Source organism: Tenrec ecaudatus, chromosome 5 (assembly GCF_050624435.1).
Source record: "Tenrec ecaudatus isolate mTenEca1 chromosome 5, mTenEca1.hap1, whole genome shotgun sequence".
Classification (NCBI taxonomy): domain Eukaryota; kingdom Metazoa; phylum Chordata; class Mammalia; order Afrosoricida; family Tenrecidae; genus Tenrec; species Tenrec ecaudatus.
In genome coordinates this window covers 18,885,521-18,907,508 of record NC_134534.1, presented here as the reverse complement: position 1 = coordinate 18,907,508, position 21,988 = coordinate 18,885,521, and the positions used below count along the sequence as shown (strand labels likewise).

The 21,988-nt window shown below is 41.2% G+C and overlaps 1 protein-coding gene across 3 annotated transcripts in view; it reads left to right on the top strand.

Annotated features, from left to right (window-relative positions):
- Positions 1 to 21,988, top strand: part of COL14A1 (collagen type XIV alpha 1 chain) — a 218,803-nt gene that overhangs the window by 120,516 nt on the left and 76,299 nt on the right. For all 3 annotated transcript variants that reach the window (XM_075549323.1, XM_075549322.1, XM_075549324.1), the window contains exons 27-34: positions 1,360 to 1,483; positions 1,711 to 1,854; positions 3,153 to 3,317; positions 3,896 to 3,934; positions 4,087 to 4,225; positions 6,890 to 7,032; positions 8,507 to 8,616; positions 12,328 to 12,486. In XM_075549323.1, coding sequence (XP_075405438.1) covers positions 1,360 to 1,483; positions 1,711 to 1,854; positions 3,153 to 3,317; positions 3,896 to 3,934; positions 4,087 to 4,225; positions 6,890 to 7,032; positions 8,507 to 8,616; positions 12,328 to 12,486 — 1,023 coding nt within the window. The remainder of the gene's footprint in view (positions 1 to 1,359; positions 1,484 to 1,710; positions 1,855 to 3,152; positions 3,318 to 3,895; positions 3,935 to 4,086; positions 4,226 to 6,889; positions 7,033 to 8,506; positions 8,617 to 12,327; positions 12,487 to 21,988) is intronic.

The window sequence follows — 21,988 nt, the reverse complement described above, 5'->3', positions numbered from 1 at the left end:
CGAATAGATTCACTCCTTCATTTTGTGCATGCGACCATTATTTTGTACTCATGTATTCTGACAACTTGTTGGGGATAGAAGTAAAGAATTATGACAACTCCAACCCCAAATGAGGGTAGACCTGCCTGGGTTTGTTAGCAGATTTTGGGTGCCTGGAGGTAGAGTTTGATCAATAACAGCTCTCTGCCATCGAGTGGATTCCAACTCACGGTGGCCCTATAGGACAGGGGAGAACTGCCCATGTAGGTTTCTAAGACGGTAACTCTTGACAGGAGTAGAAAGCCTTATCTTTGTCTCAGTAGAGCTTGAGAAGATGTTACCTCTTAAGAGCTGTCAAGTTCAGCAACCTAGAGACCATGTCATGGTGTGTCTCTTTTATATTGCCACTAAGAGTGTATTTTGAAAGACTACATACACTATTTTTTTTGCCTTTAAGGACATTAAAATCTTAAAAGGGAGCGAGGTCATGGTCACAAATTCCTATAAAGCTCAAGCAGCATATGAACCTAATTTACTCAGCATATGTTTGTACAGCATCCATTATGACCAGACTCCATACTGGGCAGAGGAGACATAGCCATGAAGATGTCACAGAATGTCCTTGGCTCTGCCAGTGACTAACCTTGTGATAGTGGGTGGGTTTCTCAATTTTGTTTGTTTTATGGGTAAAAGAGTAGTGATCGCTTCACAGATTAGATTCATTAAAATATCCTTGTACAATATCTAACATTTAATAAACCAAGAAACAACACCATCACCCCAAAAGACGCAGAAATCATAGGTAACCAATTAATGGAAGCTGCTATTGTTATTATTTCATCGGTTGGCCTCTTGATGATGAAAATATTTTTTAAATGATTTTGGATTCTTTCATGGCCAATTATGACTGATGGAAAATGATTCACTGGAAAGTCCTGTGGCATTGCTATGATGATTTAGTGTTGTTAAAACAAAGCCTAACCAATGAATGTTTACGATTTTAATATAGGCAGGCTAACTAATTACTTCCATAATACATCTGTTTTCTAACAATATTTTGAGTGAAGTCCAATTGTGAGTCTCTGGACATAGTCAAGTCATAAGGACTAGCTCCTTATAACGTTTTTTCTTCTGTCCAATAAGATGGCAAAAGTCTCAGAGAGATTTAATAATAAACCCTTTCCTGAATGTAGAAAAACAATAGTTATAATTTGTATGCAAATTTGAGATGTAACCTGTGTGACATTGGAAACCGAGATGATTTTTGTCCTGGGTAGAGTAAGACATGACAGTGTTGGTGATACCCTGCTATCTTGTTGTGCTCTATGGCCCAGTGACAGATTTCACACATGTCAAAGTTAACACGCCCTCCTTCTGCAGGTGGCAATGGTTCAGTTCACTGATGACCCCCGGACAGAATTTAAGCTAGACGCGTATAAAACCAAAGAATCTCTTCTTGATGCAATTAAACATGTTTCATACAAGGGCGGGAACACCAGAACAGGTAAGACCAGTGGCAAACAAAACAAGGAACCCAAGCCCAGATAGGTCCCAACGTCATTAATTATTAGTAACCACCGAAATGCTGTTTATAAAAGTATTTTAAACTTTTCGATCTTCCCACCAATGTTAGAATCTTGTTCCCGCCACCCCACCCCCTACCCCCACCCGGCACAGGCAAAAGGAGACTGAGTGAGATCACACTGTTCACTGTTGACCTGTCTGTTCCAGGCAAAGCCATCAAGCACGTTCGCGATACTTTATTCACTGCCGAATCAGGCACCAGGAGAGGTATTCCGAAGGTGATCGTGGTCATCACTGATGGGAGGTCACAGGATGATGTGAACAAAATCTCCAGGGAGATGCAATCGGATGGTAAGGATTCCAGCTAGTCAGCAACCGTGGCTCCAGCAAGAATGTCAGCGTGAATGGCGCTAGAATTACATGTATTTGTGGGAAGAGACAACGGAGAAGTTCAATCTCATCAGCTATCACAAAGCCAAAGGCTGTGTATGGAACAGATCATCAAATGCTCATATCTAAGTTCAGGTTGAAAACCAAACTTAAAACAGGGCCACTAGAGCCAAAATATGACCTTGAGTATCATTACAAAAATTGGAATTCTAGAATACTTAATTATTCTCTTTTGGAACCTGTGCATACACCAAGAGACAATTGTTCAAACAGAATAAAGGTTATTATGTGGTTTAAAATCATTTTAAAAAATGTGTTAGCTGGGTTACTTCCTAAATCCAAACAAACTATATGAGGAATGAGTGTTTACATCGTTCTTAATATTAATAGAACCATAGGGTTTTACAAAACATTCTGAATAGGCAACTCTAGCAAGGAGTGCAGTAGGCTCTATAGCAGGGGTTCTCAACCTGTGGGTCGCTACCCCTTTGGGGGATAAAACAACCCTTTCACGAGGGTCGCCTGATTCATAACAGTAGCAAAATGACAGTTCTGAAGTAGCAATGAAAATAATTTTGTGGTTGGGGGTCCCCTCAACAGGAGGAACTGTATTCAGGGTTGTGGCATTGGGAAGGCTGAGAACCCCTGGTCTAGAAAGACTCATTCTCCAGGGTCAGGGAGAGAATCTGAATGAGAGGGGACTCTGCAACCTCCTCATCTGTCAAATGGAGAGTCTCATCAGAGTCGTGCAGATTCAATTGCATGCCATGTGTGTGGCACATGTAGTTTAATACCTCTTGCCAAGCGCTGCGTCATGAGCCGCATCATGTTGCTGAGCCTCGTACCATCTCCATTTCTACTCCTGGGACGTGAGGATACGGAGATAGATGCAGCTTCTTCAGTTGAGCTCTGTCACTACCAGTCATAAACAGTGACTATTAGCATATGCAAAACTAAAACTGTTATTCAAGGGGCAACTACTATGTCTCGAGCACCCACTGGAACATTCATCTTCTTGAATTGATTTAAAATGGAAAAGAGCTTCAAGGGATATAGAGAATAATTACCATATAATAAAATATGTGCATGCAGAGTTTTGATCAACTAGAAAAAATTAATTTTCCACTCCCACCAAGCCTCCCTCCCTCCCTCACCCCTACATACACTTGCATTAGAAACTGTTGGACTTGGGGCTTATATTCCATTATATGTATTTGGTGTAATGTAAGTAATCAGAAATCTGTCCCCTTCTGCCCCAGGCTTCAGCATCTTTGCGATTGGTGTGGCGGATGCAGATTACTCAGAGCTGGTTAACATTGGCAGTAAGCCCAGTGCCCGTCACGTCTTCTTTGTGGATGACTTTGATGCCTTCAAGAAAATTGAAGATGAACTGATTACTTTTGTCTGTGAAACCGCATCAGCAAGTTAGTTTTTTGGGTTTTGTACTTATATTGCTTACAGGCTAAAATGTTCTATTCTGGAACAATTATGAGTCACGTCTTGATCTAAGGCAGGAAGACTGACTCCCTCCACTGCCTGTTGTGTAGACATTAATTTTGAGCAGATGGGATGTATGCAGCACACCCAGCACATTCTGCTGAATTTAAGGTTGATAATGACTTTCCGTAATAACATGGCTGTTGGTGTTTGAAATACAGTCTTACCTAACCCATGCTAACTTTCAAAAATGTATTAAGACAGCTCACCTGGGTAACACCTTAAAAGTGAGACTTCTCTCCAGAACAACTCTTTACATGCCCACCTTTGACTTTTGTGGGTTCAGGGGGGAGGAGGAAGTGGCAAACTCATGTTTGCCTTCAAATAAGGGCAGTTCCGGCCTTGGAATCCGGGGACACTGCCCAAAGCCACAGCTACACTTGGTTTGGATTCCCTCAAAAACTGACTTCCGAAAAGATCCTGTTAGCTTCCTCTTCTCAGAATAGGGAAAGAATACATTTGGAACTATATCTAAACTTGGGTTTTATATTGTTTCATTTTCCAGCCTGCCCGCTAGTGCATAAAGATGGTGCTGATCATGCAGGTATGTGTTATCACAATTTTTTTCTAATGCAAATATGTGGAATATATTCCTCTGGTTTTATTTTTCTTTTATCCTTAATAGAATAAGTTTGAAATTTAAATTCTAAAGTGCAAGTATGTTTGTCTTCCCCTTCTCCTCTTTTTCTTTTGTAGGATTTAAGATGATGGACATGTTTGGTTTAGTTGAAAAGGATTTTGCTTCAGTGGAAGGAGTGTCTATGGAGCCTGGTACCTTCAACGTGTACCCATGTTACGAGCTGCATAAAGATGCCCTAGTTTCTCAGCCAACCAAGTATGTTTCTATCACAGGACGTGAACACCATTCATTTGTTTATTAACTTGTAAGGTGGCAATGTTGTCCATTTGAAACACACTATAATAGTTCTTGGTAGGGTTTTCTGTGATGTTCAGAGAAACAATTGTTTCATTTTCTTTCTTTAAGAACACCAGACTTAGACATAAGGTTATTTGTAATTTAGTATTTATTGACCCGAAAGATTAAAATTAAATATATATAATGCTTATATACTACTACGATGTCAGGCATTCTTCTGTATGCTTGATGTCTATTCATTTTACTCAAGCCTCCTAATAATGATATGAAGCCATTTCAGTTATCCTCTCAATTTTACAAGCGATGAAGCTCAAGTGCAAAGGAGGTAGATGCACTGTGATAAGATCTAGTTTGTCAAATGGCAATGCTGGGATTTACATGAATTGAGATGGGATGGCCTTTGAGCAGTCACGTCAGCATCTCTCTAGAGCTGAAGAGCATCTCAGGTTGAGGGAGCCATCACATGAGTGGGTCCCTGGACTGACAGTCTATGTCGAACATCAGGACTCATGGGGTTAACTCTGCAGCCACAGGCGGTGCTGGAGGTGCACAGTGGGACTCCCTGCCTGAAGGGGCCATCTCTCAAAGTGCCATCACACCTTTTACATTCCAGACCCATGTTTGTTTTTATCTCAGAATGCCTTGAACAGCTTTGTAATTTTTAAAAATCTGATATTAACATTTTCAGCTTGTTAGGATTTTGATGGACTGGGCACACAGACATGAAACATTGGTGGAGATCATAGGAGAGTGTTATACACATTTTCAGTTTATAAAAATGTTTTTTCCATCTCTTTCTAAAATATTGATGAAGTTTTAGCACATAACAGTCTCATCAAAATTCTTTGGTGATGCGTTTATTATGCAGCAGCATATGTGAAATAGTCGTCATCTTCTAGGGTTTTAGAATATATGTTATTAAGGCATAGCTTTATTTTTCTAGAAAGTTCTGATAAAAGTTCTGATAGAATATATGTTATTTTAGGTCAAACCTAAAAGCCGGACATTCTTATTTGGTAGAAATCTTCACACTGTCTAATGAAATTAATATTAAAATGAGTATTGGGATAATTCTTGGAAGCCTAGCCCAAACTCAGAGCTTCCAAAGGGAAAGTCCCCCCACCAATCCGTTGAACCCGCTCATCAAACAGCAATGTCCCCCTTCTGGCTGAATCCAGTTGTACATTCCAAGCCCTCATCTCAGTTGCGCTGTCACCTGCATTTGTCATAGCTGGTCGCTTCCTCCTCTTGGATATCACTTGACCTCCGGGACAAATGCTTTCGTGAGTATTGTGTTAGTCTGGGTAGACTAGAGAAACAAATTCATAGAGACACGCATATGTGTATCAAAAAGAGCTTTATATAAATAGTAATTGTACATTAAGAAAAGATCTCAGCCCAGCCCAGTCCAGATCAAGTCCATAAGTCCGTTATTAGCCCACATGTTTGATACCAATCTATAAAGTCCTCTTCAGACTCGCGAAACACATGCAATGACGCTGAATGCAGGAAGATCACAGGCCCGTGGGTGGGAAGTCTTGTGGATCTAGTGGGGTTGTAAACATCTCAGCACTGGCAGGGGTCTCCACGTGGCTCCTTCAGCTCCAGGGCTCTAGGGTAGCTCCAGGTGTCTCGTCCGCAGGAATGTCTCTCAGGGACTGTCTCTGTGTCCCGCTTCCAGTGAGCTATTTACCTCCGTAGCGCCTCCAAATGAGATAATCAAGCTGTGACCTGATTGACAGCCTAAACCCCAATCAGGCTCAGATTGACAACCGATTATGTAACTATCACACGTCTCTTTCTACATTACCATCTACGTCTTTTCCATGCTTTACCTCTTCTGCCTTTCATGTGAGAGGGGCCCAAACCCCTCCAAACTGACGGCCATTGAGTCCATTGGGCTCACAGTGACCCCGCAGGACAAGGGAGAACTGGCCTGGTGGGTGCCTGAGGCTGTAACTCTTTGTGGGAGTAGAAAGCCTGTCTTTCCCCCCAGGGAGTTCCTGGTGATTCCACCAGGTTAGCAAACCCAAGGTCATGAGCGGATTGGATGTGGATAGTGAGATGAGGAGGCCAAGGATCAGGGCCTGCCGTTCAGAAGTAAAGGCTCATCTCCGAGATGTTGCAGCTTCAGTCCCAGACCAGTGTCTCGCTGCAGAAGGAGCCACACCAGCGTTTCGGTTTCCTAGTGCCTAGAGGAGCCCCACTGACGCTCTTCTGTAGTCTAGGGAGTATGCACTAGAATCGTGAAAAAAATCGAAATGTGCGGAGGACTACAATGTGACGCAGAGACAGGAAGTGAGCACGACGAACGAAGGGAAGCACAATAGAGATGTGCCTACGTGGAATGAGATGGGACGCTTATGACCTGCTGCTAGGAAAGGGAAAAAAGGACAAAACTGTATAAACTGCACCCGTGGTTACACATTCTTCAGAGACCGGAGGGAAAAGTTCTGTTTTGTGCTCACCTCTGCATGAGACTGATTGGGGTCTGTTATTTTGTGGTCTTTTATATTTCCCCCAATGCTTTCTTATCTTGCACAATGAACACGTTTGGGTTTGTAATTGGATCGGTCACTTTGAGGAAGGTGCCAGTAAGACGTGGGTTTCTCTCTCCTCCAGGTACTTGCACCCAGAAGGCTTACCCTCCGACTACACCATCAGTTTTCTCTTCCGGATTCTTCCTGACACGCCGGAGGAGCCATTTGCTCTTTGGGAGATTTTAAATAAAAATTCCGTCCCATTGGTTGGAGTGATTTTAGACAGTACGTATATTGACTAACATGACATTTGCACAGATATACTAGACTGTCTTTGGGGAGTATATTGTGTATGCCATCTTACACATTTCTTGGGTTACTCATTAGGTTGCTAAGTACAAATCAACAAGTTCAAAGCCCATGGCTTCTTCAAGGGAGAAAGATATATTTATCTCTTCCCGAAAAGATTTACAGCCTGGGAAACCTTGAGAGCAGTCTACTCCGTCTTTTAGGGTGACTCTGACTCAAAATGGACTAGATGGCATTTGGCTGAAGAAAATAAATGTATGGATTCTAAACAATGAATTATGTAATTGCCGATTAACTTATTGATTGGTTGATTTATCCAATCAATATCCATTGATGACTTTTGGGGGACCAGGGCGAATTAACATATTGATTCATTGTTTCATTCTAACAAAATCCAAGGAGAGCTCAAGGTGGCGTGCAGGGGGCAGTGACTGTTGGAAAAGTCAACCGGAGGAACACCAGAATCTCACGTATGTGGTTGAGGAGAACCATGTTAAGCTGCTTTTCATCGTGAAGAGGCTTTTAAGTGTATGGAAATGAATCAATAGCTGGGTACTACATTATGAAAGCATGTTGCAACATATTACAACTAAGCAAATGTTAGAAGAACATAAGTGATTAGATTGCTGTATATTTAGGATGAGAAAACAGTGGATTATCTTGGAATGGTTGTAAGTAGTTTGTCCCTCTTAAAGGCAAAACTGAACTGAAAAACCACATTCACTTCCCTCTAGTCCATGCTGACTCACGTGACCCTGTAGGTCAGGGTAGAACTGCCCTTGTAGGGTAGGTTTCCGAGATTGTAACTCTTTGCAAGAGTAGAAAAGCTCATCTTTCTCCCCAAGGAGCCGCTGGTGGTTTTGAACCGCCAACCTTATGGTTAGCAGCGCAACACACAATCTCAAAAGCAAAACGGACAATTTCATTGCAGTCAAGGGATGAATGAATGAGGAAAGTATTCCTTTGTATTTTATACTGAATTACAACTAGGAATATGGAGGACTCAAGGATTTTTGCTTATTTATTTATTTCCTTGTAATAAAGGATACGTTGTAATATCATGTCTTGGGTGGTGTAAATTTTCAGATCCTAGGCAAGCTAGTTGGTGTGTTGATAGAACTGGGATAGATTCTATTTCTTGAGACTTGATTAGCTTCATTATCTTGCTTTGCCTGCCTCCTCTAGTTCCAGACAAGAAGATAATCAAACCAGAGTGTAGTCAAGGAGGAAGGCTTTACATAAAGGCCTTTGCCTCATCTCCATCCAGCTAAAGTAGCCAAATCAGCGCCGAGGGCAACCCAAGGATTGTAGCATATTTACTTCCTGTGCATTTGTCCCAAACAGAGCTTCAAAACAAAAAATGCATCCTTTTTAGCATTGAGGTCAATTTCAGAAAAATCGCCCCTTTTGGTTATCTTTTAAAATTTTAAATTTTCTTTTGTTTGAACAGATGGTGGGAAAACCTTAACATATTTCAACTATGACTACAGTGGAGAATTTCAAACGGTTACTTTTGAAGGACCAGAAATTAAAAAAATTTTCTACGGAAGCTTTCACAAGGTCAGGAAGACATTGCATATATGTATCCTGTATTCTTTTTGTTGTTGGGAAAGCAACATAGGGATATAACAACATTTCATAGAACATGGGCCTCCAACTCCAGCAGGATAAAGAACTATCTGTAAGACTATAAAAACTCCCAGAGCCTCTGATTGGACCTTTCTGCAAAGAGACTCCGAACTGTTCGTTTTTAGCAAGCATCCTAGTTGATTTTGAGAGAGGTAGGCTGGGTTACCACTGGGTTACCACTCTGAGAAACGATGGAGTGGTAGATGGTATTGAATTGTGAAGTGGACAATTGCAGCCACAATCTTTTGCTATCTCTTTTAAGATGTAGCGAGGATTTCTGATCCATCTGGCCACAGATACAGCTGCAAGTGTAAACACAATGACTTCGTCACCTTAAAATATAAACATAGATACATCCGATAGCACTGACATATTTTGCATGCATGTATAAATGTACCTTAACATTGACATCATAAAGCAGTCGTTCTAGGGGTGGGGGAAGGAAGAAGGCTTAAAAACTAACTTTAGGGTTTTCCTTTGAATAACTTGGTGCTTGTGATAGAATTATGCCCCTTGACATTTCATCTCTCAGAGTCACTTTTGTAGTCTTTCTGGGGGACATACTTCCCTCCATAGGCCTTGTTTCTGATGTGCTGGGCTAATGCCCCACTAAGCGCGGGCTGTTAAGAAGCAAGACTACAAGGAGAGTGAAGTCTTCTAGATGATGTTGCAAAAACCTCCTTAGCAAGCCCTTCATGCTCAGCCAAGGTGACATATCAATCTACCGCTGACTTCTGCCTCCTGACCGGGAATATGGCCAAACCAATCTAATTTGCACCAGTTGGGCAACTAGCTGGGGTTTTCAACACCATAACTACATAAGAAAAATTGCATATCAAAAATGTTTGTGTGTGTGTGTGTGTGTGTGTGTGTGTGTGTTTGGTAGACCTGTACTGCCAGAAGGATAAGGCAGCTGAAGAATACATAAGATACAGCTTGAGATTTAGCTCATGGTTCCAAGTGGTCCCCTGAACAGTTCTTGAGACTTAATGTCATTTACTCACCAAGTTACTCTTTTTGTTTAAAGTTGTAAATTAGGTGGGAGTTTACACTTCATCAACTCGTAATCAACCGTTTAAACCACTCAGCAAACACCACATCCAATAGTTTACCCCTCACCTACTGCCGGATTTCCCTTCTCCCTCTTGTGGACTGCTAGTCTCCACGTCACCCAAGTGCGCACCTGTCCAGGGCCTAGCCCATAGCTTGCTCTTTCCTCCTTTGTTCTTCCCACCTTGCCAGTCTCCAATCGATTCTCTTGATATGACTCTTCTCGTGGGTCGTCTGAATCTGTTGCAAAACCCTTCATGAAAAATGGTAGGGAAGATGAGCAGCAGTTGGGATTTGACGAGTATTGCAGAAAGCCTTGCCATCCTAGCGCATGGTGTAGGTATGAGCTTGTAGTTCTCATTCTGAAGAGCCCTTTGTGAGTCTCGGGTGAATGACAGGCTTTGCTCCCTTGCCAGTAAAACTCAAAGACCTTCTCGGAGTCCAGGCTCATTAAAAGTTGGCTTCAGTTTTACAAACCCTCAAGCTTCTGGAAATCATAAAAAGAAAAGCCTTTATCTACTTTGTGAAGAATTAGTGAAGCCAAATGAACAACAAAAGGGAAAACTTTTATCACTTAGTAAGCTGTTAATGGATCCATTCATAGACAAAGAATATTAAAGCAAATTCTACTCGTAGATCAATAATGTTTATTAATAGACATGTTATCATTTAATAAATAATTTCACGTGGATTTTTTTCAGGTGACTTTGATTTTTACCCTTTTTTGTGACTTGGGTGGAAATTGACCAAGCAAATCGATTTTTTCCATCCAACAATCAAACACCTCTTGGTCCCTGACAATGACTCCAATCCCCACAATGCAACAGTGCTCTTGCCTCTCCCGTCCCGTGTTACGTTTGTCCAGCTTTCCTACCGCTTCCTGCCTTTAGAGCGTTATCCAAATGCCCCTCTTGCTGGACTACGGGTGACTGTTCCAAGGAGGGGGACCAGGGCAGCCCAGGGTATGACTGTCCACCGAATAGGCCTGTCTGGTGTGGCGACATGCTGAGCCCGCGGTGAGTTCAGTTCCAGGCTTGAAGGGGACCTACGGGACCCAGCCTCAGGAGTTGATTTGATTTTGTATTGTCGACATAAAGCGTGGCTTTAGAGCCATTTTCCAAAAGTTAACTGTCCTATAAATAACCACATAAGCCACCAAAGAATCAAAATACTTTTGAAAACATCTCACAGGCTTCTTTTGTAAAAAGAAAGCATTGTTTATTTAAGATATATATAAATCACTATATATATATATATATATATATATATATATATATATATATATATATATATATAATCACTCCTGAATTAACCGTTCTTAAAGTCTTATGTGCTAGGCTTCCCTAGTAAAACTCGTAATTTTTAACAGTGAAAAGTCTGCCAGGTCTCAAAAGCACACAAGAGTGAGGCCTTTCTCACTGGATCATAATAGACCTGTTAATCAAACACCAGGATTGTGGGAGGTTTCCTCTCAAACATTTTCTCTACCTGGGTAATTATTAACTCTTACTTGAAGAAAAAAGAGTTCTTATAAGTCCCCACTGAGTTAAACCATTTTTCTTGAGTTGTAAGTTAAATAAATAAAACTTTCAATCAAATGTAGCATACGCCTCTCATGCTTTCAGCGCTTATTCAACAGTACAACAAACATCAGTTTAGGTTGGGCAGAACCATTAAAATGAAAAGAAGCAGTATATTAATTTGACAGATGATGCTGTTTCACAAAAATTTAATCTCCGCTCAAATGGGAATAGTGGTTACAGCTTTTACCTCATAATTCACATTAGACAATATTTTTCCCTTGCACATACCATCGTCCTTCCCCCTGTCCAGTTCTCTTGGTGATTTCTTTTGGCTTTCACTTGAAGTGAAACCATGACTTACCTCTTTATTTTCCCTCTTGCCGCTCACTAACCTGCTGCAAATGACTGAGACTCATAAGTCCCGCCAAGAACCGAAATGCATAGCTGAACACTGAATTTCCATGGCAACACACGGTCACAATGAGATGACCCAGTCTTTGCAGAATATACTTACCCCTGGTCTTCATTGAAGTGATCACACACACCTTAAAATGTGTCCACGGAACTTCAGATTAAAGATCCCATAAGGTTTCATTACACATAAGGATTCATTTCATTCGGGTTGGGGATCCCCAGAAAGCATTACCACTCCCCACTCTGATTCCAGTCCCCTACCGTCACCCTAGACTAGCACTAAAGTATCGTTTGCCAGCCTCTCCCTGTGATGTCTTGGAGGACTTGGGGGTAGCACATCACAACGTGCTTTTGCCTTGTGGTATCTCGGTGGTGATTTTAACGTGCATTCAGAACAGCGATGAAAAGTACATCAGGCTGGTGATTTCCGCTATCAGAGCTTTGACGGACAGCTGCATTTTACACAGGGCATCCTTTAAAATCATTGTAAGAAACAAGGTGATGTAAACAAAAGTGACTGTCTTCTCTGGCAACATCGGTGGTGACAGAATTCCTTCACTCTGGTTTTTTTTTGTGATAAGTCTAACAATTATACAGAGGCTGTTGGTGTTTTCTCCAACTTCTTACCTCCTAAAACATCTTTATTTTTACTTAGCTACATATTGTTGTCAGCAAGACTTTGGCCAAAGTGGTTATTGACTGCAAGCAAGTGGGCGAGAAGGCAATCAACGCATCGGCCAATATCACGGCGGACGGTGTGGAAGTTCTGGGGAGAATGGTCCGATCGAGTGGCCCGAACGGAAACTCTGTTCCAGTAAGTGGCTAAGCAAGCGAAGTTGTATTCTTGTTACGGAAAAGAAAATCTTGTCAAATATATTCTCTCTTTTCCAGGAGAACATTTGTTGGATAGATGGATGGGCACATGAGTGGATAGATAGATAACAGTCTCTTGAAATGAACTGAAACATGTAGGTTCCAACCTCTGCTTCTGCTGTAGGCGAAGGCAAATGTTCTGGGAATTTGTGTTGGACAGGGTTCTCTAGAGAGACAAACCAGATTGCTAGTAATTATATATAAATATATTTATAAAGATAGATATATAATATGAGAAATGAACTGTTAAATTATATACAGATAGATAATATAAGAAATTAACAGTTAAATTATAAAGCAGTGAGACACTAGCAGTCCTTTAAGGCTTGAGAGACGCCAGTTGCCAGTTCCCTTCTGTAGACAGAGCTGGGCTATATGTATCCAGGCAGCAAACAGCAAGGCAGGTCCCCAACTGTCATCAACTGTCGGTCCCCAGCTCCAGAGATGAACGTTCCAATCGTGTGGGCTTAAAGAGACCTCAACTTACAGCGACACAGTCCACAGGCTAGGTATCCCACAGGTAGTGTACCCCTTTAAACTGAGGCACAGAACAAGCAAGGAGAGGCTCACCGAGCCATTTATCCCTCTGCCCTTCAGTTAATCCTACTTGTGTTTATCGGCCAGGCTGGCACAATAAACTATCGCAGAATTGGACTCGTATATTTTATAAACGTATTTTAAAATTAAAATAGTAAAATATTAGTTATAAACTTGGTGGCTAAGAACAATACCTATGTGGATATTATTTGCAGGAAATTGGAATAAGTCTCTTATGTGGACATTTATAAAATGGGCTACTGCTGTTGCTAAAGTGAAGTTTCGCTTTTTGTTTTCGTAGTCATTGATAGCTCCTTATGGACTCCGTGACTTTAAGGTAGAACATGTTCCACGTACTTGACATGGAATTTGAGTCTGGGAGTCTTCCAGTTGGCATGGGAATCATATTTCCCTCACTCACCACCTACAGCAGAGAGTAGTGTACAAAGAATCTTGTTTAACACCATGATTCACAGCTAATTAGCCACGTTCTCAGATTTTAGTCACTCTATAATTAGAACCTGCTAGCCTGAAGGAGTTGCATTCTTGTAAGCAATTCCAAATGTTCTGATCTACCTTTCTCCTCTATGCAGTGGATGACCTTATTAACTGTGAATTGCTACTGTTGTCTTCCACATCTGCAAATGTGTAGAATGAGCCTGCGATCAGGACGCTTAGAAAATCCGATGGTCCTGAAAAGTTTTTGAAGCTGAAAACTGCTTTGAATAAATTGAACTTGATGCTCTGTCAAACCAGTAAATCAATATGAAAAAACAGGCCGGTGCTGATGAAATGGGGAGGAGACGTGGAGTTGAAGGTCCTCCTTCCTTCCTGTGGCCTCTATGGGACCTTCATGAAGCACCATTCTAACTCAACTGCTCTAGTCTAACCCAGGAGGACCCTGGTGGTGTGCCGGTAGTGTCTTCAACTGCTGACCACAAGGTTCAGCAGTTCAAAACCACTTGCCACTCCAGGATAAAGGTGTTACTGTCTCAGAAACCCACAGGGACAAGTCCTTCCTGGTCTACAGGGTCACTAGGAGTCCGCGTCAGTTCGATGGCAATGAGTTTGAGTTTAGTTTTTGAACTTCACATACCAGGATATAGTTCTAAAGAAGTAAAGTGATTTCGCAATAGTATCAGAAAAAGAAGGGAAGGCCTTTTATGTGGGGCCATGGACGTTTTCAGACTGGACAGATGTCTGCTAATGCATTTAACAGCTAGCTTTTTTTTAAACACATAGCTTTAAGGCATCTTTAAGATTTATTTTATTTTAACTTTGGCTTGGCAATCTATACATTAGATGTATAGAAAGGGAGATTATGAAGAGATATGGTTAGAATCCTCTTAAATGATGGTAAAGGACTTTAAAATATGCAACTGTGGAGCTCTTTCATCTTAACACGTGGTATTTCATGCCTACTAAGAACACACCATCTTCCTCCTAGTAGCGCACTTAGAAACGTATACACAGAAACAAACTCCCTGCCATCCAGTCAGTGCTGACCCATAGTGACCCAGAAGGCCAGGGCGGAATTGCTCCCCACCTTTCAGAAACTGGAACTTTTCACAGGAGCAAAAAACCGTATGTTTCTCCCAAAGGTTGGTTGGTGATTTCCAACTTCTGACCTTGCAGCTAGCCCTGCTCACAGCACTAGGCCACCAGGGCTACTTAGAATTTTATAGGAATTAAGAATTCGCAAAAGGTTATCTGTATGGATCAATGTATGACTAGATAGATGCTTGGGTGAATTAATGGACTCAATGTAGGAAAGAGAAAGCATTTTAGGTATAGGAAATGCTGGCCCAAATTATTCGTTCTGGATGTTCTTTTTTTATTTGAGAAATAATGCGTATAAAATCCCCGCGACAGCCACATTCAGTGCAGCTACTCAGATTGAAGGAAGTCTGCAAGACTTTCTCCATCCCAGTTTGCTCTTTCCTCCTCTTCAAAACTCTAGCATTTAATATGTGATTTCTGGTAGTCCGCTATTACCTTCTCACCCTTTCATATCGCTGTGCCTCATGTCTCTAGTCAAAATAAAGTTGCTCTACATAGAAGCCATGCCATCGTCTTTGTTGGTAGCTGTCCACCTGTGTTCCTCACCACAGCATGTAAAGCATGTCTGCATACTGAGAGGCTGGGTCAACTAGAGAAACAAATGCAGTGACACTCATATATGTGTAAGGGGGAGTTTTAGATGAAGACATAATTATATATCAGGAAAACAACCCAGCCCAGTCCAGATCAAGTCCTTAAGTCCGATACTAGTCAGACTCACGGAGCCACAGGAAATGATGCAAAATGCAAGATCACAGGTCGGTAGGTAAAGTCTTGTGGATCAAATGGCAGTGGAAGCATCCCATGGCTGGTGCAGGTCTCAGCATGGCTGCGGGCATGAAGGTGAAGCAGATAAAGGGGGGGGGGTCCCCAGGACCTTTTATATGAAGAGGTCGCACCCACAAAGAGGCACCGCCAGGCTGTGACCTGATTGGCCGGCCAACTCCACCCCTCCACTTCAAGTTGACATGAAATTATGTAGCCACCACAACATACTGGCTATTATTGGATAGACTCTCGCCAATTTGAATTGTATGTCTTTTCATAAATTTTTTATATGTGATAGAGATATGTGTTATTTAACGTTGAAGCTATGTTCTGTGAAATAGGATGTTACGATTTGAGCGTTTCACCAACACCATATGGAACATTGTAAGATCTGTTTCCTGTCACCCTTATGACCTCTGCCACAGGCATGGTGCCACGGCAGCTGCAGGAGCTGAGTGACAGGAAGCCTATCAGGAGCAAACGAATGTATCAGGTCTTGGTCTGCACCTACCTGTAGCTCACCTGTGGTCCAGTGCAGCAAGAGACTGGGTTTGGGGGTCTTTAAAACTATTGGGGAGAACTATAAACCAAAGGAGAACTGCTTTCATTTAAAGCTAAATAAAAGACCTATGAGACTCCAGATAAACGTACAGTGTGGCTTAGTCCAAATGGGTGTTAAGCAACTCATACCTGGATGTTCTATTCCATATGTTGCGTTGAGAACTTATTAGTCATATAGATCATACCTGATCCTGATTTCAATTTGTATTTTACGGTTACACTTTTATTGTGTTTCCACTTATGCCATCTGTAATCACTGAACACCAACTCTCTGACCATTAACTATCAAAGACTTTATTTCTGAAAGCCCCAGTGCCTGTAGGGTTTGAGCCTATCAGCAATGAATCTTTACTTCTGGCAATGAAAGAAAGCAATTAAACAGAGCACCCTCTGTCGTAAGTTCCAACATGGAGTAGACAAAGAGGAATTTATAGAAGTCGGTAGTTAAAGAGTTCTTTGTAAAGTTTGTAGGAAAAAGAGTAGTAGTTTTTGTTAGAATCTAGAGGCCTGCAAAGGCTTGCTAAGGAGATTTTCAGTCATCCCACTGACTGAAGAATTTGGTTGTGCTGAAATGGATGGGATTAGCTTAGCTGTCAAAAATGTGATTGGAGCCTCAAACATGCCTTTTTGAGTTATTACTTAACAGTTTGTATGTAAGATGACATTCTCTGGTCTTTCATTTTTCATTTAGAAATCACAAATCGCTAATACAATTTAGATGCATCTGCACTCCAAGCTCCCACCCCACTAAAAGGATGTGTAACGTGCAGGAGGGGATATCGTTGTACCATTAGGTTAGTCACTGACAGCATGTCCTGGCAAAGGTAGAATGCTTTTAAAATTGCCAGATGATAGACTAATAAGTCTTGAGAGAAAATACATCTTTTTCTTAAACCAACGTTGAAGTTAGATTCATGGGTTTGGAGATACCATTGCTACTGTCTTGAAATTGCTCACACTTGTAATAAAAATAACTTGATTTTATAAGCAGTGACAGTCCCTAGTGGGACTAAACTAACGAGCAAATGTAGCTTAGCTGTCAAAACACATGTGGGAAGAAACTTAAGGACAGTCATTTTTCTTCTCCATCGAAGTTTCTCCTGCCTTATTCTGATACCTAATGGGATAGTACTGTTGACAGTTGGGGATGAGGCTAAGGGGAAAATATATTTATACATATGTAAATATATGTAAATATATATAAAGAGAGAGAGTCTAAGGGGGGTGGTGGGAAATATATGTATATATATACACACACGCACACATATATGTACGTATGGAGAGGGAGAGCTTCTGCTATAAGACCTTACTTCTTAGTGTCCTTCCAGCTTTAAAATTCAATTCTTATATAAATATCCATTGGATACTTACTTAAACCTCTGCTATGCAAAATAAGGAGGAAATATGAGGGAATATTATATATATATATATATATATATATATTGCTAATTGGCTTCCAGTTTACACAGAAAAAACTAAACTCATTGCTATTGAGTCCATTCTGACTCATAGTGACCCTGTAAGAAAGGGTAGAACTGCTCCTGTGGTGTTCTGAAATTGTAACTCTTTATGGGAGTAGAAAGCCTCATCCCTCTACCATGGAGCACCTGGTGGTTTTGAACTGCTGACCTTGTGTATCACAGTCTAATGAATAACCAGTATGCCAGCAGGGCTCCTTTTATTTCATATACGCCCTGGTTTCTTCTAAATAAAACATGTTTAAGCCTGTCCCTGTGGCATCAGGGGTGGCTGTAAGCAAGCTCTCTCAGTAATACATTTGTCTTATTCTCTTTGGGTTGGGTTACAAAGAAAAAGCTGACTTTTTTTGTGCCGCGTGGGGAAACATGATTTTGATGTCAGGAAGGCGATCAAAGTTTTGACACAAATCAAGTGCGTATCTTCCAAAACCACTGAAGCTTTGCCGCAGGTCTATGGGAATGTTGAATGTTGCCCGACATAGAAACATATATTTTAGATGGATCAAGCTTTTAGGAGTAGAGGGGGAAGACCTCAAAGTGAGCCAAGAGAGCGAAGACTGACAGGCCCGATGAATGGAACAACTGAGGCCCAAGTCCGCACACGGATGAGAGAAGACCAGAGAATGACCAGGGATGTGATAGCTCCCGAAGTTGGAACCTCCCATGGTGTGGAATTTAACGTTTTAAATGAACATCTTGGCTCAATGAGCGACCAATGTGCATGAAAACTAACTGCCTCAAAGAGTGGATCTTTGTATCGGACTCTTACGCAAGATTAGAGCTAATGGAGCTGTTTTCACGGAATGAATTGTGACTGGAGATGATCCTTGAATTTACCAATATGATCCAGAGAGTGAGATCCAATCAAAACTGTAGCTGCTGTGGGGATCTGCTGGCCCAGCTAAATTCAAGGCAGAGAGGTCTGCTTAGAAAGTCATAGTGACCTTAATCCCAAAGGAGTAATCTCAATAGATTTTCTTGAAAGCAGCAGGCTAGTTCTAGGACTTATTTGGAAGAAGCCGTAAGGAAATTGAAAGCAGCATTGATGAGAATGGTCGAGAGAGCCCCGTCTAGGAACTGTTTTCCACCAGGCACCTGCTTATTCTTCAAGAGTAGCTGGGGTTATCTTAAGAGAATTTCATGGAGAAACCTACCCCACTCACCCTACCATCCTGATCTTGTTCCCTGTGGGCTTATCTTTGTTCCTCAAGCTCAACGAATATTGAAAAAGAGCATGGTTTGAGTCATCTGAAGTTTTTAAGACTGCTGTTTTGACGTGGTAGGTGTTACAGAGAGCAGATTTCTTGGGGGAAAGGGTTAGCGAGACGGCCATGCTGCCTTCAGAGTGCATAGACTTAGATGGAGGGTTTATGGAGAAATAACTTCACCCTTGGATATTTTTGTTTGTTCAAGGTTTCTATGATTTTGAAGCTATACTTTCTTATACACCCTCATATAGCCTATGGAATATAGTTGCTTATAATTTTACTTAATAAGATAAAGCTTTTATGTAGAAATCAAAAGTAGATTGGTTGATAAGCCTATAGAAACAAATGTTAAGTTAAAGAGAAATGATTGTGTTTTCACATGAATCCTCCCTTTCAATCCTTAAAGAACCATAAACCCAAACAGATCAAACCCCATGCCATCTAGTCAATTTCAACTCATAGAAACTCTATGTAGGGTTTCTGAGGTTGTAAATCCTTATGGGAGCAGAAAGCGAGGGGTAGATTTGAACTGCCAACTTTGTGGTGAGCAATCTAATGTTTATCTAACAATGCCACCAGGGCTCCTTTAAAGTGATAATAGAACTAATATTTATTGAGAACCCATTTTAGGTTGCATGGTATGCACTTTGGGGGGGGTGTTATTTTATTTAATTCTCCAAATAACCCTTGGAAGAGATACTTAGATTAAGTCCACATTATAGATGTGGACATTGAGACTTGAAGACCTTCGGAAAAAACTGCTTTCAAAGACGGAGGAGAGGGAACCAGGGGACTGTATCTGCGTTAAGTAAGGTTGCCTGCCTTCTGGTGTAGTGCTTTTTTTCCACTGGGTCACACTGGATTATTACAAAGCTAAGACAGAGAGGGGGGCCTGGTTGAGCCAGGGACCACATGGCCTCTGTGATCACGCATAGGATGGACGCATTATTATTTGAATTAAGACTTTGAAAGTAAATGTGACTGAAGCTACTACATTCCCTCAAAATCTGTCTGTAAGTAAACAGCCTAATCTACTGCTAAAAAGTACCACAACTGCTCACTTTCACCTCTTCATGCAATTGATGGTTCCCTCGAATTCAACGAATCGTTGAAGAACAATTGTGAAAACACTGCACCGAGTGCCCGTCAGAGGGAAAATGCTCACTAAATTTTACTTTTGGAAAGAAGCCCATGAAAGTTATGCATCTGATGAGGAGCAGAGCATCCTCTCTTGGCCGCTACCCTTAAGTCCGACACTGTTTCTGCAACTTAACTCCCCAAATCCGTGCCTGCGTTCGAGTCGGCTGCTTCCAAGTGGCAAGTTATGTTGTGCTATGAAAGGCAAAGAAATAAGAAACACCACCGGTTGAGATCTGGGACTGAGTGGAAAGTGGAGCCAGAGTAAATTTTAATTTCCAGCCACAGATCTTAGTGACTCAACCACTGAGAAATATTTTAATCTTATTTTCATGCTAACGTTTGATCCCAAATGACTTGCTTCGGGGCCACACCCAGACAAAAATGTCCAACAATGAAAAACGAACCTTTGCAGTTGGCTAGCTAGTCCTTCGGGGGAAAAAATGAAAGTTGGAGGTTATGATTCTCTTTTTGTGTGCGCAGATATCTTTAACCGTTTCGTTAGTCATGCAGAAAAAGCAACAGTAGAATAAGCATGCCATTGTGCCTTAGTTACCTGAAATATGACGTATTGTGAATCACATATTTAAGGCATACACATCTGCAGTGCCCCATATAATTTGTACAAATATGTGTGTCATTGGTTTTAGAATACAAACCAGAGTTGTTTGCTTTTTGTCTTTAAAACCAACCCCAAGACCAGTTCCTTGGGAGAAAACCTAATAAAAGCCACCACCATGGACTCAATTCTGACACACAGTGACTCTAGCACAGAGTTGAACGGTCCCTTTTGGTTTCTGAGGCACTAAATCTTTAGGGAGTAGAAAGCCTCATCTTCCTCCCTCAGAGAGACTGATGTGTTTGAACTGCTGACCTTGGGGTTAGTAGCCTACCACATAACCCACTACACCCCTAAGACTCCTTTATCCTAGAAGGGAAAACCCTAAATAAAGGATGAGGAAGCTAATGTGTTACAAATTTAGACACTTATGAATAAATGGGTTGTCCTCACCAAGAAAAAACCGTTGACTATATGTGACTTGGAAAAGAAAAGACAGAGCAGGCAGCATTCCTTGGAGGAGAATTCTGGCTTCTTGGAGCTCACGATAGGCCTTCAATCCCAAAAGTAAATAGCATGTGGTCGTGTGACCCCAAGAACTTCATAGGCACACGTCAAGCCAAACGTGTGTATGTAGACATTGTGCTGGAGTATGTTATTAAATGGTGAATGTTTATTTGAAAATTTTAGGGAAGTGTAACACATATTAGAGCTAGTGAAAGGCCTTGCTTTAAGTAAATCTTGCCACTCATCAAAACATTTTTATATTGAAGGCTTTATTCAGAAATGGAAAATTTCTGAATGGATGAATGATTCGCATACTTAGCTGAGTCGCCCTCCTGCTGTCATAATTGGCCTCTTTGAACAAGTGTCTCGGGATGAAATGGCACCACAGGGTGAGCCTGAGGTCTCTGCATTTCAAACATTAGCCCAGTGATTCATTTACAATAAAGCAACCACCAGAGAATGAACCGTGATATTCAGATCCCAGTTGAAGTTGAGCTTTCAGCATGGGTCTAACTGACTTAAATTCTTTCATCCCCAACTGTATGTCGAAAACAAAACTGGCATTATCAGTCCCATACTGCATCCTTGTGACCTGATGCTGAATTGATATGTGCCGTGCGTAGCGTGTCTTGCACATAGTTAATGTTGACAACCAACGCTGCCTGCTCCTGTAGTGATTATTTGTTCAAATTTTTCTCAGCCAAAATATAAAAAAGATAACATGATTATTATGGAAACAAATTATTATAATTTTCCTGCCTTCCATACGTGACTTTTGATTCCATTTTTCAAAAACTCGTGAATTACATATTCTGGCACTTGAAAGACAACAGGAAAGTAAACAGAATTTCAAAATAATATTTATTACTTCTGATAAGGATGTCCCAGGCAGTGCTTTAAATATTTCCTCATGTTAATATTAATTATATGGAATTAATACACAATTCTATAATATACAATTATGTATAAATTTATTTTATCTTCATAGTACCCATATCGAGACTCACGCATAGCAGCTCCAGAGCACCGAGTAGAACTGCCCCTGTGGGTTGTCGAGACGGTAACTCTTCACAGCGTGGCTGTCCTAATCTCGCCCCTGGGTTGCCGCTGGTAGTTTAGAACTGCGTA